The following is an 18,830-nucleotide window of genomic DNA, read 5'->3' as shown; positions in this document are numbered from 1 at the left end:
AGCAAGTTTTCCACTCCCAAGGACTGGGATGGAAAAGACCTTTCCAGTCCTACCCAGCCCTTTTTTCTGGCCAAGTCAAGCTTGTTCCCCCTGCTGGAATCTCGGGGGCTTTGTGGAAACCTCCTGTCATTTTTCTGAGAGCTCTCGCAGCATTTCGGGGATGTCACATCAAAAGTGGGGGAGAGCAGAGGGAGCCCAGATCCATGGGGTGGATGAAGGGAGATGTCACTGTTGGACACAAAATGAGTTACACAGACCCAGTTCAAGGTGTGGTAAAAGAAAGAGATTAGTTTATTTATTTTTTTCAGTGTTTATAGGTTTCTGACCACAACCAGGGATTGGATAGTCAGGTTAACACTTTCCTAACCACACTGGCCATGAGAGATGTCCATCAAAAGGTATATCTTTAATAGAATGTATAAACACTTATGTTTATAGTTACTTTCCTGGGAAAGTGGCTAGAACTTGTAGAAAAACAATATCAAAGGCCTGATTCTCAGGAGACCCTCGTGGAGTTCCTGGGAAGGACAGGGCTGGTGACAAAGCCCAGGGCAGCAAATGCAGGCGTGGTTTGGGAGAGCGGGCATAGTGAGCGGCATTTGGCAGCGCTGCAGTCACAACGAGGGGCACCAAGCGCCCTCCTCATCCTCATCCTCCTCCAGATCCAGCACCACTTCCCACCCCAGCAGAGCAGCATCCCACCAGGGAGATGGTGGATGCTCCAGAAGGGTCCTGGCCGGATCCTGAGCCAGACAAACCCCAGCACATCCCTCTCCTGGCCGGGCCAGCCCCGGGCCAGCGGCTCAGGGTGATTCATCCAGCAGCCAGCTCGGCCAGGAGCTCGCCCGCAATTGCGACACCGTGGGGCTGTTGAAGGCAGCCAGAGCCGAGCCCGGCATCCACGCAGCTTCCTAACACACCCCTGGGGTTGCTATCAACATCCCTGTTGTTCTTAGCAATCACATCCATCATTTATCACCCCGGCGTTACAGCAGGGGCCGGGGTGTGACCGCGCAGGACGCGGTGGTGGCGCTCCCCAAAAGGGGTTTTGGGGTTCAGCCACCCCCCGGCTCCCCGGGCAAGCAGGGAGTGCTCAGCCCTGTCCACAACCCGGTGCAACCCTCATTTGTCCAATCATCCTTTTATTCACCTTTCATTTTATTCACCTTTCATTTTATTCACCTTTCATTTTATTCCACTGTTGTTTTATTCAGACATCGTTTGTTCAACCTTCATTTTATTCACCTTTCATTTTATACAAACCCTCATTTGTTCAACCTTCATTTTATTCAACCTCCATCTTTACTCGACTTTCTCATTTCAACAAGCCCCTGGTGCTTCCCTGCCGAGGGAAGGGGTAGCAGGGAAGCTCCTCCATGAAGTTTCTTGGCAAAGCCACCGGCCTCGACTTCCAAATCCAGCGCTCCATCCCACGCCAGGAGTGTCCTGGCAAAGCCACATCTCCCATGCCCTCCCACAGCAGCTCGGCTGCACTTTTGGGAACAGAGCCCAGCATCCTGCATCCCATTCCCCCTTCCAGCTGCCTCTGCAATCCCACAGGTGTTTTATTAAAAAAAAAACCAAAATCCTTCTCCTTTTTCAACACAGATGTTTTGTCTGAGGTTTCAAAACCCTGCCAGTGTCATCACAGCCTCCTCCCCGCTGGCTGGGACCCCTCACCTACATCCTGCAGGAGAGGTGCAGATGGGCACAGCAGCCGTGCCAGCAACGCCTAAGCCGGGCAGGGATCCGTCTCTCGCTGGAAATCCACCCAGCAGAGCCTCCCTCTTTGCAGAACCTCTCTTTTTGGAGATTCCAGGGCTGGGAATGGCATCCTCGGGCTGCCAGGAGGGACGCAGGAGCCCAGGAATATCCCTGCCAGGGATGGTTTGGGTTATGGAGTGCAGGGTTTTATTTCTAGATTAAAAAAAGCTTGCAAAGAGCCAGGCACAGAGGTGATTTATGTTTATTTTGCTTAGTTAATAACCCATGGCACGTCCTCCCCTGCGGCATTAGGGTGGATCAGACAAAGCTGCATTTAAATTACAACCGTGCCCGATATTTATTTTTTAATATATTTTTATGGTCGCCTTCCCCATTTATCGTGAGCTAGAAAAATGTCCGGGCTGTGCCAAGAGCTGCCTGAGGATCCTGAGGGCTGTTGGTGTAAATTCTTGGAGTTCAGACCCTGGAAAAGTGGGAGAGGCTCTTCAGATCCGTGTTGGAGTGGTGACATCCCTGGGCCTGCTCCAGCCTGAGCCTCCCAAGGGTGACAGTGGGACCCCTCCTGCTCCTTGGGGGCCTCAGCAAATTTTCCCACGAGTTCTCATGAGCCTCGGAGATTTCTTGGGATGAGGTCAGTACCTGCTGGGAGGGGGTGTCCTGGTAGCATTTTAGGGTTAAAATCACCCTGTTTTGGTGCTTGCAGCTGTGTCAGTTCCCAGACAAATCCATCAGCTGGGAGATCCCAACCCACCCAGATTTAGCTTTCCTGAGGTTCTGGATCTGTCCTGAAAAGAAGTTCCAAAGAAGTTCCAAAAAGAAGTAGAAGGAAAAGTACCTTTTCTACCCTTTTTCTGCCTGGATGTGGCTCAGATCATGGCAGTTTATAAATTTCTCAGGTGCAGACTGACAGGGAGCAAGTCAAATATCACTTGGAATGGCGGGATTCCGTGAATATAAAATTTAATAAATTAAACTAATGGGCTCTGGGTAAGGAGGTTGGCAGCTGGAGATACATGGGATGATTCCATGTATCCTTGGGGACCACAGGGCTGGACTGGACATTCATGGAGCCTGTGAGAGGAGCAGGAGGATCTGGAAGGGGATTAATTCCTGCTCTTAAGTGTCTGGGCAGAGAGGATCTGGGTGGGAAGTTTGGATGGAGACATGGGGTGCCGGTTTTTTGGAACAGGGAAATTCTGGGAATCATTTCTGCCTCAGGCCTGGGATGGCCTGGCCACGTCTCCAGCTGTGCCCGGAGAGTGAAACTGGCTCCGAGCACAAAGCGAGGGCCCTGAGTCATCCCAGGATCCAGGAACTGGGGCTGAGGGGAAGCACCAGAGCAGGAGGCTGAGGAGAAGCTTTGGGCTTGGGAAAGCTGGGCTGCTTCCAGCAGGAAGGGGAGGTTTCTCTGCATTTGGGGTGTGATGGGATCCAGCCTCTGTGGGGTCTCGTCCCTGTGTTAAGTCATTCCCTGCCCTGGGAATGCTGGCAAAACACTTTGGAGTGAGAGAGCAGCCAGGAGAGGCCGTTCCCAAGGAAACCTTTCCCATCCTGGCTGGAGGGGAGTCTCCCACCCTGGTTCTTCCATGAAAACTTTTTCTGTGTTTCTCCATATTTTTTCCTCTTCCTCCCAGTTTCCTTCCCGACAGAGCCCACAACAATCCCGCGGCACAGCGAGGCTGGCATGATGGGATGTGACATTTCTCAGCACGGAAGGACTCACAGGGTCGGGGCCGAGAGGCTCCTTCGGGCACCAAACCCCGGCTTGGCGGTGACGGGAAAAGCGAGGCTGGGCTGGAGGGTTGGTGTGGGAGCATCCCATGCCCCAGATCCGGCAGCAGGGTCCCACTGGAAGCGAGCTGCTGTGCAGGCAGGCGGCTGAGCTGGGAAATGCCGGAGTTTGGGAGTGCTGGGAGCCGGCCGGGCCCTGCCCTGCTCTCTCCTGGCCTCCCTGCGCGCGGAGATAATTGGAAGGAGAGTTTCTCTTGGATCGGCTCTTTGCTCACATGCTTTTTGTTGGAAAGCAGGACGAGCCTGGATGTTTCTGGGAGCTGGGGGAGGAGTGGTCCTCCCCACTGCTGCAGGCTTTGGTGAGGAGGAGGAGGAAACCCCAAAACCTTCACCTTCCTATGCAAGGACACGGTGGAACAGATCCATATCCACCTGCAATTAGCATCTCAGCCTTTTATTCCCTGTTCCAGCCTCGCAGGGAAGCTGGGTTGCCATCCCAGCGGCTCGGCCCTTCCCGGGATGCTCCCCTGCGCTCGCCGAGCCAATTCCTCCATCCTGACCTCATTCCAAAGATCACAGAAATTGAGGAGAACAAATCTGGGCTCCCGCCGGGCTGGCTTTGAAGCCGCTCTGCCCTGTCCAACTCCTGCTCGTGAGGAGCAGCGCAGGAGGAGCCCCGGGTGCTCGGGATCGGCTTCCCCCTCGGGAAATTGTTGGTTAATCCTGGCCGGCCCCTCGGCTGCTTCCCATGGGATGCAGCCCCCGCACCTGGCTGAGCCCCCCCGGGGTCCTCGGGGCCGGCTTGGGACGCGCTCCCGGCGAGGCAGGAGCAGCCCAGCCCTGCTCGGCTGCACTTCCCTGGGTCCCATCCGTCATCTGTTTGTCCTGGTCCCCTGCCAGCGATTGTGCCGATTCCCACACCCACTTTCCATAACCCTCCGTCCTCGCCCGGGCGAATCGCTGGCGAGAGCTCGCCACCCATCCCTTTCCCCTCCTCTCCGATGGGATCAGACACGTTCTGGAGAGGGGGGAGAAAGGGAAGGGGGTGAAAAGAAAACAAAAAGATCAAGAGGAAAACACAAGGTGACTCACTGCCTTTTAATTTATTTGTGTTTATTTATTTATTCCCCCCCCCACCCTCGGCTGCGACGTGCAGGCAGCACCGAGGGCTGGCCGTGAGATTCCAGGGAGCCTCGCTCGGTGCCCAGGGCACCAGGAATGAGAGGGATAAAATTCCCCGCTCCTTTGGAAGGAGGAAAAGATCTGGGAGAGGAGCTCCTGGCGGCACAGATTTTTCAGGCTGCCCAGGTCTTTGCACGAGCATCCCGTGCCCCGCCAGCTCTCGACACCAGCCGGCACAGACCGGAGGGTGGAAATATCTAATTCCACCTCCTACACCGAGTCCTCGGCAGGGGAAAGAGAGAAAGAGGAGATAAAAGGCTGGGAAGCTCAAATGGTGTCATTAGGAACTATTAATGCTCTCATAAAAGGGCATTAATAAACGCGGCAGCTCATCAGTGTCCATTAGCTCTGCTCGTGGCAGGGATCTTTGGGAGCTGCCGGAGTGTGATGCTCCCCTCGCCCTCACCGGCGTGTTAGCAAAGGGGAAAGGGGCTGAAGGGGGGAGTTTATTCCTCCTACAAACCATTCCCTTAGCGAAAAACAAGGAGAAAATGCCACAGGGCCTCGCACCCCACCTCTCCAATCTCCCCCAGATCCCCGCAGCCGTGCCCAGAGCTCGTTCCTTGCTCCCAGGACAGCTGTTTACTACTAAAGAAAAATTAAAAGGCAGGGTTTGGAGCGTTCATCCCGACTTTCTCCCTCCCGCCCTCTTCCTGTTCTCGCCTCTTAAAAAGGAGCTTTATCCTTTGACTCTCCCATGCCCGAGGCTAGCGGGGAACCCGCAGCATCTCGGGGCGAGCAGGCAGCCCACATCAGCGGGCAGGGAAGCAGGGAGGAGGCTCGGCCTGGCCCGATAAGCCCCTGGCAAAGCCAGGAATAGCAGCGCGGTCCCTGCACGGCGCAGAGAAACCCGCAGTCCCTGCCTTTGAAGAGCTGGGGCTGGCAACCGGCCCGGCCGCACGGCGAGCTCGGGATAAGCCTGCCCCGGCGGGCAGCGGCACATCTGGGGCAGCGGGCACAGCTGGAGGGCTCGAGAACATCTGGGCGGAGGAGGTGTGAGTGGGCTTGGTGGTGCGCATCTGGATGGTGCGGATGTACACATCTGGATGGTGCGGATGTACACATCTGGATGGTGCAGGTGCGCACATCTGGATGGCGCCGGTGTGCACATCTGGATGGGGACCGTGGAGCATCTGCACGGAGCTGGTGTGCACACCTGGATGGTGGGGGGTGTGCATGTCTGGACTGTGTGGGTGTGCACATCAGGATGGTGCAGGTGTGCACATCTGCGTGGAGCGGGTGTGCATATCTGGATGGCACGAGTGTGCACATCTGGGCAGCGTGGGTGTTCATATCTGGATGGCATGAGTGTGCACATCTGGACAGCGTGGGTGTGCACATCTGGGCAGCGTGGGTGTGCACATCTGGGCAGCGTGGGTGTGCACATCTGGACAGCGTGGGTGTGCACATCTGGGCAGCGTGGGTGTGCACATCTGGACAGCGTGGGTGTGCACATCTGGGCAGGGCCGCAGCCGCCCCAGGGCCCCGCGTGTCCCCTGCAGCACCCCCGGGTGCTTCTCCCCTCCCATCCTGCTCTGAGCCTCCCCCCCCCGCTCTGGTGCCGGGCACCCAAACCTGCCCAAATCCTCACTCCTGGCCTCCCTGCCAGCGGGACATTTGCAGCTCTGGTTGCAGGGGTGGTGAGCCGATATCCCAGGATCTGAGCAGGCTCCCCTGTGACCTTTGGTGTGCCAGGGGCAGCTGGCAGGAGGCTGCCACCGGCCGTGACTCAGCGCAGAGCAGGTTCCTTTGGAGGGAAAGGGAAGCTTTGATCGCGGGAGCCGAGGCACCGAACCCTGTTCCCCACGTGCGCTTTTGCTGGGAGTTATCTGAGGCATCTTTTTTTTTCGGGATAATAATTCCCAGGGCAGGTTAGGACGGAGGAGCCCTGGCAGCGGAGCGTGTGTGGGCAGGACTGGAATAACGGGTGCCGTAGGAGAGGATTTACGAGTGCCGGGAGGTTGGGAATGGCCGGGAATAGCACAGCAGGTCAGGGGTGAGGTGGGATGTGCGGGGCCAGGATGTGGATGCAGCTCCTGTTATCATCCCTTTGTCACCCGTCCGGTCCCCACAGGATGCTCGGTGTCCCAGGAAAGGCTCCCTGCTCCCGGGAAACATCCCAAGATGGAGATTGGAATCCAAGCCTCCAGTGGGACTCGCTCTGCGAGCAGGAGTTTCTGTTGAGAGCAAAGCAAAAGCTTTGCCGTGGGAATGCTGGTGGAACTCACCACAATCCCACCTGGAACGGGCCAGCTCTCCCAAACACCGGTGTGCCGAGCAGCACCAAGGCTTTTCATGGAATTATTGAGGCTTTCCCGGTGTGCCACATCCTGAACCTCTGGCCTGGATCTCCAGAGCATTCACAGTCTCCCTGTGCAGGTGACACCAGCGTCACCACACTGCCAGGGCACTGTGGGTAGAGTCCCTAAATCCCAAATAGCCAAAGAAAAGCCCTGGCACACTCCTTCCCACCCACCCTGCAGAAGCGGCTCCCAAATGATCTTTACAAGGAAAACCCACAAAATACTGGAAAATGAATCCCTGGGGAGAAGTGGGCACAGCTGGGGGGGCAGGAGGGGTCCATCGCCCCGTGTTTCTCCTGACAACCCCAGTTTCACCTCACCTCCCTCTTTTTGTCCTTCCAGGGTTCGGATCTGAGGGTTGGGAAGATCAGAGGGAAGGTCCTGACAAGTGAGTGCAGACCCCACATGAGGGGTCTCAGCCAGCTGGGACGAGGGGGTGGCAGTGCTGGCTGGGGTGGGCACCTCAGGACATGAGGGGGGACACAAGGGGGGACACGAGGAACTCCCCAGGGCACAGCTGGGCACTGCCTGAAATAGGAGCCACTTTTTCTCTTCTTTTTTCTAGAGGCAAAAGTGGTTTAAAAACTCCCCAGAGGTTGGAAAGGCTCCAAACCAGTGCAAAAAGAAGGGGGAGGGATAAAACCCAAAAGAAAAACACAAGATAAAAGCGGGTGAATCCCAACAACTCCTGTGATGTTGCAGGAACAAAGACTTTCGGTTCAAAAGGGGCCACGTTTGGCTCGGGAGGTCACACCCCAGGGGAGAGGGGCTGGGGGCTCACCTGGCTGAGTCCTGGAGGAGCTTCAGCCTCCTGTCTGTCCCTTGGTGTCACATCCTCCTGTCCCCGATGGAGACCAAGGGGTGGCTGTGCTTCCATGGATGTCCCTTTCCCAGGGACAGCCAGCCCTCTCTGTCCTCAGCAGCTGGACATGCCCTGAGCCAGCTGCAGGCCCCACATCTGGGCAGCTGTGCGCTGCTGCCTCCCAGCCTGCAGCACGGTGTGCACCCCAAGGTTCCTCCTGAGGCAGCCCTAGGAGTGCTGCTCATGCCCTGGTGGGGGGCTGGGGGTCTCAGGTTTGTCCCCCCCGACACTCCCCCCCAGCCCAGGGGAGGCTGCACCCAGCAGGGAGGGTGCAGACACGGGGAGGGGGATGGAGGGGAGGTCAGGCCACTCCGGGATGTGGCGAGGGGCTGCTTTTGGTGGCCGCTCTGCCCGTGGAACACCTGAGCTGCTGATGGTGAGGGCTCACAGTGCAGGGAGCTGGGTGGGAGAGGCAATCCCAGCCTGGAGGAGGGTGATGGAGGATCGGTTCCAATAGGAATTTTGGCTCAGAGGGATGCTCAGCCCTTGTCTTCTGCATCCCAGGTTACAGCCGGCCCAAGCCCGGACGCTACAGCGGCTACCACCGCTACCAGTTCCGCCTGTACCGGCAGCCGGCACAGGAGACCATCGCCCTGAGCTCCGAGGAGAACAACTCGCTGAGTAAGGACCCGCTGTGCCCTCCATGCCAGCCCCTAGGGGCTTTTCCAGGGCTATGGATAATGCTCCAGCAGGCTGGGGATGCTGGCTCGGTGCAAAGGGATCCTTTCAGGGGACGTGGGTGAGGTGTTAAATCCTTGCCAAGCAGCAGAAACCCTTGGAAAACGTCTGGTAACGGCCTGGCTAGCGGGATCGGAAGCCGGGAGAGATGTGGGCTGTGAAATGCAGCCCTTGCTGGCACATCCCCCCAGCCCGAGCCGCAGGAGTTGCATCACCGGCACCTCGGAGCGGGCGGATAAGGATCAGCCCTGGAGAAGGTTTAGCAAGGGATTGCTCAAACCGGGCTGACACAACGCTCGCCAACTCCCAGCTCTCCAACTCCTCCCAAAGTCTTTCACGGAAGGGATGGAGCAGGCGAGACCCCTGAGACGCCCAAGGGCACCGTCCCTGCTGCTCCATCGTGGGGCACGGGGCAGCCTGCGGGACCCTGGGATGGATCCATCCTCCTCCCTGCCCTGCCTGGAACTCGGGGCTCTGCGGCCCACGTGGCCTCCACAAGGAAAATTTCAAAACTTTCCCTGCTGGGACCACTTGAGCAGGGCTCGACAGGCAGGGCAGGGCAGGTCTTTGTGTCTGGGCTGTGCTGCCTCAATCACCACGGCCCGGAGAGGGGGGCTGGCTCTAGGGGGCTCTGGGACAGCCCCTGACCCTTCCCCCGGCATTGAGCACTGCTCATCCCACAGCCGGAGCGGGATGAGGCTGCCACGAGTCTCCCTGCGGGTTTTCCCTGCCCTTGGCTTTGTTTTCTGGCTCATTAGCTCCGCTTCTTAATGACACCGCTGCTGTCACCCCCCTGCCAGTGGAGCCGGCCCCTCATTCCTGCTCGGAGGAGGGGGCTCCGTGTTGTTCCCGCATTTTCATCGCAGCATCCCGGAGCTGGGAAGGGAAGCAGAGACGTTCCAGATAAATCCTCTTATTAGCAGGATATGTGGCTCCAGCCCCCCAGATGTCACCCCCAAAGGGGTTCAGCCACCCTGGGGAAGGTCCCCCCCCACCCCGCTGTCCCCAAGGCATGGGGTGGCCTGGCATTCCCCAGCTGGCGCTGTCCCCATCCCATCTGTGTTTCCCAGCCCTTCCTGCGCTTCCTGGGAAAGACCCAGCGGATATTTTTCCACAAGATCCAACGCCTGAGCATCGTTTGTCAGGCAGCTGCGGGGGTCTGGCCGGGGCTGGTGTTTAAGGACTTGGCTGAGGGTTATTTTTAACCGTTTCACTGCTGCAGCACATCCTTGGCCTGGCCAAGGGATGCTGCTGGACTGAGACGCTGACAGCCCATCATCTTTATTCCCAGGGAATGAGCCCTAAAAGCAGCCAAAGGATGAGATTTTGGTGTCTCGAGGGTTTTAAATAAATCCATCCCCAAGGCAGTGGGATGAGCGCTGATGGATCCGCTGGTGCATCCAACCCTGTGGTGCACGGAGAGGAGCAGACACCTTTGGCAGAAGGTGGAAACAAGGAGGGGGTGACCCCAATCCCAAAGGATCATGGATGAGGTCCCAGCCCAGATCCGCCTTGCTTCTCTCTCGCAGCAGAAATGATGCAGGCTCTCCTGGCGATGCCACAGGCACAGTTCGCATCCTTGCTCGGAATTTCCCATCTTATTTGGCCTCAAATGAACCCCTTCTCACTGCTTTTACTCTGTCCTCCATCTGCTGACAGTGACAACTCTGTCTCCCCAAGGATGGGGACAGCCATCACCACCAATCCTGGACAGGGATGTGTCCTGACCGGGCACAGGGAGCGGCGCTGGCCCAGCCCAGCCTCGGGATGTGTCCAGCCTGCAGCGCTGCATCCTTGTGCCAGGATGAACATCCCTGTGCCAGGATGAACATCCCTGTGCCAGGATGAGCATTCCTGTGCCGGGATGAACTCCCTGTGCCGGGATAAACATCCCCGTGCCAGGATGAACATCTCCGTGCTGGGATGAACATCCCTGTGCCGGGCTGAACTCCCTGTGCCGGGATGAACATCCCTGTGCTGGGATGAACATCCCTGTGCCGGGATGAACATCCCCATGCTGGGATGAACTCCCTGTGCCAGGATGAACATCCCTGTGCCGGGATGAACTCCCTGTGCCAGGATGAACATCCCTGTGCCGGGATGAACATCCCTGTGCTGGGCTGAACTCCCCGTGCCAGGATGAACATCCCTGTGCCAGTATGAACTCCCTTGTGCTGGGATGAACTCCCTGTGCCGGGATGAATATCCCTGTGCCGGGATGAACATCCCTGTGCCGGGATGAATATTCCTGTGCCGGGATGAACATCCCTGTGCTGGGATGAACATCCCCGTGCCGGGATGAACATCCCTGTGCTGGGATGAACATCCCCGTGCCGGGATGAACATCCCTGTGCCGGGATGAGCATTCCTGTGCCGGGATAAACATCCCTGTGCTGGGATGAACATCCCTGTGCTGGGATGAACATCCCTGTGCTGGGATGAACATCCCTGTGCCGGGATGAATATCCCTGTGCCAGGATGAACATCCCTGTGCCAGGATGAACATCCCTGTGCTGGGATGAACTCCCTGTGCCGAGCATCCCTCCCTCTGGCAGTTCGTCCCCTGGCAGAGCTGAGCCGCACCAGAGTGCTTCTGCTCAGCTCCCAGAAGCATTCCCTCCTGGCACGGGATGTGTTTTGGAGGCCAGGCCAGGGCCGGGGGAGGTGACAGTGCCAGGCGGGATGGCAGGAGCTCGGCCGGAGCCTCCAGAAGAGGGCACTAAACCAGGACCTGCCCGCGTCGCCTGTCCCTGCTCCTGGGAAAGATCCCTGGGAATTCAAATCGCGAGGGGCAGCGGCGAGCGTGGAAAACAAATCCCTGCTTCTTCTCCCTCCTTGCCTGGCTGTGCAACGCCAGCAGCTCAAAGGGAGCAGGGACATTCCCACGGTGGCTCCGGTGCCCGCCTGCCGTGGGGATGTCCCGGCTGGGATGGCACTGACGGGCACAGGCCGGGTGCTGGGGTGCTGCAGGACCCGTGCACGTCCCCCTGTCACTCGTGGTGATGTGGAAATCAGTTGTTTACAGCCGAGCTGTTTCTCCAGGGCGGCTCTTGAGCAAAAGTCTTGTTTCATCAGAGAAAAAAAGCCACGCTGATCCTTCCCCATGAGTGTTTCTGATCAATCCCAGCACCAGCCGGCTCTGTGTGACCTCAGGCAAAGAACTCAGAGCCTCAGTTTCTCCTCTGGAGTCTGATTCACTTCAGGTTTTTTGCCATGAAATTGTCACTGAGCCCCAGCTCCGTCCCCACTCAAGCCCGAAGGTGGGGATATTTGGGGTGTCCCCACGGCTCTTCCTGCCACCCGGCCCACTTCCCTCGCAGCCAGGAGTGCTACAAGCCGCGGTTGTGTTTTGGGGAGATGCAAGATAATAATCTGTGGTCTGTGAAATGTCACAGCCACCGTCGCATCCCGAGGCGGCAGCGCTCACCACAGGCTCTCAATCCACGGAAAATCCCTCAGCCGGGGGAATTCAGGCACCCACCAGACCCCGGCTGGGCTGCTGGGGAATTAAAAGTTCCCCCACAGCTTTCATCGATTGGGGGGTCTTTAATTAGCATAAAACCTTGATGCTTAATTGCACCTGAGTTCATCCCTCTGCTTCCACCTTTTCCCACCAGCTCCGGCATTCCCAAAGCCCCTCCTGCCCTGGAAAACTGGGAATGGCTTTTTTCCCTCCAGGAAATTTTGCCTCGGGGAAGCAGCCAGTCCTCTGGGGAGCAGGCACAGGGATGAGCGCAGCCAGCCTTTGGCTCCGTCCCTCTCCAGCCCCGGATCGGGGCCGCGGCATTGACTCATGAGCCGACCTTGTGAGCTCCAATCCGATCCACCCAGCTGGAAAATCGGGTTGGACTGGGCGCCGGCGGGGAGGGAAAGGCCGCGGCTGGGACGAGAGGCGGTGAAGGGCTGCGGGGAGAGCGCGGTGCCGGCCCGAGTCCTCGGGTGTCACTTAATGGTGACCAAAGCAGCTGCCGGCCTCCCGCCCACCTCCGCTGGGACATCATTAATCTTGGCAGAGAAAGCATCAGGGCTCCCATCAGGAGAACATTGCCGCTGATGAGGCTGATAAATTACAGCCGGGGGGCCGGGGAAGGAGGGGATCGGAGTTTGGGGGGGGTGGGCAGGCGGCAACGGCAGCGCTGGGAAAACCTGTGGGATCGGGGATGCCGAGCTTCCCGATGCCAGCGGTTGCCTCGTGCCTCAGTTTCCCCATCGGGCGCTCCAGGCTCAGGCGGCCGCGCACGTGTGGGTGTCAGCGGGCACTCCTCTTCCTCCGGCGGGTGCGCAGATAAGGGCCAAGCGGGATGATTTAATTCTTTGGGAAATGAGCTTGAAAGCGGACCAAGCCACAGATGAAACGCCGTATTATTGTGGCAGGGAGAGAGGGGACAGTGGCACCTCGACCTCGGCTCCCCGGCTGGCCCCCTGCTCCTTTCCCGGCTCCGTGATGCCAGTGACTCACAGTCCCCAGCACTGGGAGCCAGCCGGGCTCATTTGGGATGGTTGGCACGGGAATGTCACCCGGGATGGGGCACCCGCTCTGGGGACGCACCCCAGGGGTTGGATTTGGGGCAGGGGGATCCGGCGCCCCCCAAATCTGGCACCCCCCCCGCGCATCCCCCACCTTTGCCACACCCTCGGCTGCCCCGGGGCTTTCCTTACCCCGACAGGCCTGGCACAAGCGGTGCCAGGGCAGGTAGGAAAGTAGGTCAGGAAAAACCCCGGCCCCACGCGTGGGGCGAGGGCCGGGGCCGGCGGCTGCAGCCCCGCAGAGGCTCTGCCTCCCCCGGCTCCTTTCATCCGCGAGCATCAGTGACAGCTCCGGCACCCCTGGGAGTCGGGGGTGCCGCGTCTCGCTCTCACCCCGGTCCCGCATGGCGCCGGCTGCTCTCCCGTGGGCTTTTCCAAGCGCTTTGAAACCCTCCGGATGAAAGGCACCCGGCGGAGGTTGCGGGCGCAGCGGGAGCGGCCCCCCCCGAGGCTCCATCCCCTGGTGCCACCTTCAGCGGGACCCCCGGCACTGAGGGGGTTGGGCTGAGACCCCGAAGTGAGGAGCTACCCTTCCTGCCTAGGTGGAATTTGGGGATGGAGGTGCTCGAGGCTCCGTGTCCCGGCTGGCCGTGATCCCAGTGCAGGACGTTGGGGCTGCCCTTGCTCTCAGCTTGGTTTTGGGAGGGTGGCAGGGGACACCTGGGAGCCGCCAGCAGCAGCCTGGTGCATTCCAGCATCTCCAGCATCTCATCCCAGCTGGAATGTGGGATGCAGGGTCGTTCCTGAGCATCCTGTGAGCTCCTTCCTGGGCCCTGGAGCATCCCAGCCGCGGCCTCTCGCAGCTCCAGGAGGTCACAGCAAGCGGTGCCATCACCACGAGAATCTCCAGAGCTTTTCTTGGAGCTCAGAGCCCGAAGTGAGGAGCAGGTGGGAGCTCCACCAGCTCCCCGAGCCATCACCACCCCACGCAGGTGATGCAGCAGCTCAGGTTTTGCTCAGCACTTTTGCAAGAGCAAAGGGGACGCTGCGCTCGGGTCGGGGCTGAGATGTGACAGCAGATAAAGGCTGCCAGGCTGCCGCGTGACATTAAAGAGCCGCCAGGAAGAGGAGAGGACAGGTTTCAGATAAACAACGGGCCCCTTTCCCCGGTGGCCCACGAGGACGGGCAGCGTGAGCTGTTTGGGTGCCAGGGAAAGCCCCTCTGGTCTGAGCAGGATGCTCCGGCACCGCCAGCCAGACCCAGGCTCGGTGCCCGACCCTGGCAGGGCACCGGGGGATTTCTGCCCCACAGGGGCTGGGGATGAGGGAATCCCTCTTGCCCTTCGCCCTGGAGAGGGTTTCCCTGCTCCCTACGTGGGCAAAACCACAGCTGGATCCAGCACAAGCTGCCCCCAGATCCCAGATCCCTCCTCCGGATCCTGGGGTCAGGGCAGGCAGCAGGGGAGGAGGGTCAGGAATGAGGAACCCCCTTGGCTCAGTGAATGCCAGTGAGGGGGATGGGGGATCTCCTGTGACACCCCCAGGGAGATTTCCAGCCAGGGTGGGCTCGTAGGAAGGTTTGCTCCAAAGATCAGGGGGCAGGAGAGGAGCCAGCCCCGCGTACTCCCGGGCTGCTCAGGGCTGGGGTCCCCATGGCTCCCCGCTGTCTCTGGGGCCTCCCGGGGTGTGCAGGATGTGGTCTGGAGCAGAGCAGCAGCTGCACAGGGCTGCTCCCCTCTCCATCCCTGCTCACCCCCTTTTCCTCTCTCCCCAGGCACTTGGGACTTGAAGGACTTCGTGGAGGACTTTGAGCTGGGCCACCCTGTGGCCTCAACCCAGTTCCTCACCAAAAACTACAAGGATTAACTCCGGCCATCCCTTCCTTGCCCTGCACATCCCCACACCATGGAGCCACCTCTGCCCGGAGCAGAGGGGACCCCAGAACCCACCGAGGATGAACCCACCCTGCTCCCAGCCCAGAGCCACAGCTCCAACCCCTCCTCTCCCAAAGCCAAGTTATCTTTCCCCCTGGGGGACATGCCAAGAGGTGTCCCAGCTCTCCTGGCTATCCCAGGAATTCTGGCATCACCCCTTCTCCTCCCTTCACCCTATTTCTGACTTGACTCCCTGCATGTCCCCCTGGCACTTTGGGGACTTTGAGTTTGATGCCTGCAGCTTCCCGAATAAAATTTGGATGGAGCACACGGGGCTCCGTGGTGGCAGCGAGCGCGGGGCAGCGGCAGCGCCAGGTGAATCTGGCATTTTGGGGTCTGCATGGGATGAGCAGACCCCTGTGGGTGATGGAAGCAGGGCGTGGCCAGCCAGAGCCTCGTTTAGGTGACCCCAGGGTCACCCAGGAGGGGACACGGACAGCGATGCCTGTCCAGGGCTCCCTTGGTGGCACCGCGTGGGAACCGGCCGCTGCCCCAGCCCTGCCTTTGCCCTCAGCCCGTTTCTCTTGGAAAGCAAAACCAAAATTAAAGGTATAAATCAGCAGAGCTCTGCCTACTGGCCACTTAGCTGGACCTCCCTTTTAATTAGCTCCTTAATTAGGCTTTCATCTAAGACTCAGTTTTCTCCAAGGCTCAGATTCACCTACCTGCAGGTCCTCCTTGAGGCACATCCTGGTGACAAAGCCACCTCTGTCCTGCCCATGGCCAGGAATAATATTCCCCTTGGAACAAACCATGGGCAGCGGGAGCCCAGGACATTTTGCAAGCGAGGGAAACTGCGGCACAAGGGGATGACTCGCTCAGGGCTGTGCAGGGAGGCCTGGGATCCTTCAGAGGGGTGAAGGTTGCTGCATCTCAGCTCTGCATCATTGCCTGGGTCTGGAACAAAGCAATCAGATCCCAAGAAACATCTCTGTGCCATCCTGCTGGTCACCTGCCCTGGGTTCCTGGGCACGTTTCAGTCCTGCACTGGGGGGTTAAACGTGGATTTCAGTCCTTCCTGGGGAGTTAAATGTGGATTTGAGTCCTGCCTGGAGGGTTAAACTTGACCAGGGCTTTCCCTCCAGGAAGGGCTCTTTGCCTGAATCCCACCAGGGTCCCGCAGAGCTCCAGTCCCCTCCAGGAGGGATCGGGGAATCCAAGGGGGATGCAGGAGCAGGATCCAGGCTTGCCCTGGGTGCACAATGCTGGGTGAAGCTGCAGGAGCCAGCGGGAAGGAAAGCAACAAAAAAAGGAAGCCGGGTAACACCACAAGCCAGGGAAAAAAACACGAACCCCGCTGCCACTGGCGCTAAGATTAGCAGCAGAGGAAATGACACAGTGAGATGTCATGGAAGTCTGCTAAAGTTGGATTTCTCCTTCTCTTTTTCTATCCCTGCCCTTGGAGCAGGGTGTAATTGGCCCGGCAGGTCGGAGCGAGGCTCCAGTGTAAATGAGAGGTCACGGCTCGGCTGACATCCTGCAGCCAAACTCCATCATCCTTCCCTCCCTGCCCTCAGCTCCTTGTGGCTGGGGCGGTTATTTTTGGTGGAGAAAAGGTAATCGGATGTTTATCCTTCTAGGAAATTATCACCTCGCTCCTGGGTTTAACGGGATAAGAGGAGTCAAGCTGAGCTGGGATCGGGATCTCCGGGAGCCGGGGCCCGGAGTGATCCGCTGCCCTGTGTGTCACTGATGGGATGGGAATGGAAATGGGAATGGGAATGGGAATGGGAATGGGATGGGATGGGATGGAGAATGGAAATGGGAATGGGATGGAGAATGGAAATGGGATGGAGAATGGAAATGGGAATGGGGACAAAGATGGAGAATAGGGATGAGGAGATAGATGGGGTGGAGATGGAAATGGAGGTGGGAAACGGGGTGGACAACAAGGATGGAAGTGAGGATGAAGATGGAGAAGGAGAGGGGAGTGGAGATGGGGATGGGAATGGGGATGGGGATGGAAATGGAGATAAAATGGACTGGGATGGGATGGGGATTGAAAATGGGGATGGGGATTGGGATGGGGAAAGGGGATGAGGACAGGGATGGAGAATGAGAATGGGGATGAGGATGAAGGTGGGGATGGAGATGGAGATGAGGACAGGGATGATCAGGAATCTGCCCAGCTGGCTGCAATATCCCTATGCTGGGATGATCCCTGCCAGGACACAGCACCAGGCACCCGAGGCCTTGTGTGGGCACTGGGCCCACTCAGGGCTGCAAACGCAGCAGCTCCGGCCAGCCCTGCACCACAAACTCTCACTGGGATGCACACGAGGCCTCCACGGCGTGGAAAATATTAATTGTGGTTTTCTGGTTCACTTTTTGATTATTTAGAAAGAGCGAAGGGAAAAAACTCACAAGGAGGAAGCCACGTACAGTCACTTCATGCTGGTCCCACCCTCTTTATCTCTCCTTCCATTCGCTCACCATCGGCGCAAGACAGAAAAGAGAAGCTGAGCCTCTCAACTGCCTAAATGTAGAAAGTTTTGCTTCTAAATCAGTTTGTGATAGAAAGGAAACACGTCACGTCCCTGGGGAAGTGGCTGGTTTTGAGCAGCCACAACCCCAGTGCCGAGCACTGCAATGGAACAGCCCAACACTGAAATAGCTCCACGCTCTGTTATTGTCACCCAGAGAAGGTGTTTTTTTTGCTGTCTACGGGTGTCATTTTTAGCCTCCAGAGGAAGTTTTATTTGTATTTGTTACCTCGACTTTCCACTGTTGTGGCTTCTTGACTTTTTCATGTGTGGGGCTGGGAGAAAGCAGAGTGGGGTGAGCTCAGGTGTGGGGTCGCTGGGGTGTAAGGTGGCACCTACAGCACCAATGGCATATCCCAGGAATTCCAGCATGGATTCACCAGCCCTGCAGAGCCCAACATGCATTCCAAGGCCACAAACCCATGGAAACACAGAATCCCAGGGATTTTGGGGGGCTGTGAGCCCAGGCATGGCTGTGGGATGGACACAGCTCCCCTTTGCTCTCCCAACATGGGGCTCTGAGCTGGGTTTGGGCAATTCCAGCCCCTTCCCAAAGCGAACCCACCCACTCCATGGGATGACTGAGGGAGAGGAGGACGTGGAGTTTCAAAATTAACAATGAACTCGTGAAAATCGAGTGTGGCTGGTGAGCAACAGCAGCACCCGGCAGCACATGGGGGGGGTGTTCCTTCCCAAAACTGGGCTGGAGGCCAGGAGAAGCTCGTGCTAAACACGAGCCCTAAGCCAACAGGGTAACAATTACCTGTTTTTAATAATCACCAAAATAATTAATGGGAGAAAGTCTTAAGGCTCAAGGGGGGCAGCCCTGGGTCTGATGCAGAGGGCCCACCCCAGAAAAATGCAGATTTAAGGCCGGGAGTATTAAGGAGCAGGGGCTGGGGGACACTACTGGCACCTCCAAAGCCTCAGTGGCACCTTGGAATGCCACGGGGACAAGGCAGCTGCCAGGAGCTCGGCAGTGCCAGGCAGCAGCTCCCCCTCAGCCGGGGACTTGCTCAAGAAGGGATTAGCAGGATCAGCTGATGATGATCTAAGCACATAACTATATCAACCTGCGAATTAATTACTGATATCTCACACCTCGGAGCTCCTCTATCTGCAGATCTCTGCACTCCTCAAGCGTTCCCTGAGCTAAGCCTGGCTGCACCCCCCGGGAAATAGGTCAGGAGCGATAATCCCCAAATCCCCACGTGCTGCTGGGGACGCTCAGCGTGGGGACCAGGAGTGCTGCTCGTTTTGGGAGCCGACGTGGGAGAATCCCCCGGGCAGCTGAACATCAGCAGCCGCACGGGATGCTGAGGCACCCGGCTCTCCACGTCAGCCACCGGGTGGGCGACGCCGGGATGATCCAGTGAGGAGCTCCCAGCCCTCATCCTCGTGCTGGGGACACACAAAGCCCCCGGTCTGGGGGTCCCCTCGTGCTGGGGGGGTGGGGGTGGGATGC

The 18,830-nt window shown here is 58.4% G+C and overlaps 1 protein-coding gene across 1 annotated transcript in view; it reads left to right on the top strand.

Moving 5' to 3' along the window:
• Positions 1-15,206, top strand: part of PEBP4 (phosphatidylethanolamine binding protein 4) — a 73,955-nt gene extending 58,749 nt beyond the window's left edge. The window contains exons 6-8 of the mRNA XM_058859150.1: positions 7,284-7,329; positions 8,308-8,424; positions 14,723-15,206. Of these exons, the coding sequence (XP_058715133.1) occupies positions 7,284-7,329; positions 8,308-8,424; positions 14,723-14,814 (255 nt within the window). The 3' untranslated portion in view covers positions 14,815-15,206. The remainder of the gene's footprint in view (positions 1-7,283; positions 7,330-8,307; positions 8,425-14,722) is intronic.
• The last annotated feature ends 3,624 nt before the right edge of the window (positions 15,207-18,830 follow it).

This window comes from Poecile atricapillus, chromosome 29, assembly GCF_030490865.1.
Source record: "Poecile atricapillus isolate bPoeAtr1 chromosome 29, bPoeAtr1.hap1, whole genome shotgun sequence".
Lineage (NCBI taxonomy): Eukaryota > Metazoa > Chordata > Aves > Passeriformes > Paridae > Poecile > Poecile atricapillus.
Note: the sequence above shows the minus strand (reverse complement) of the source record. Positions and strands in the feature narration are given on the sequence as shown.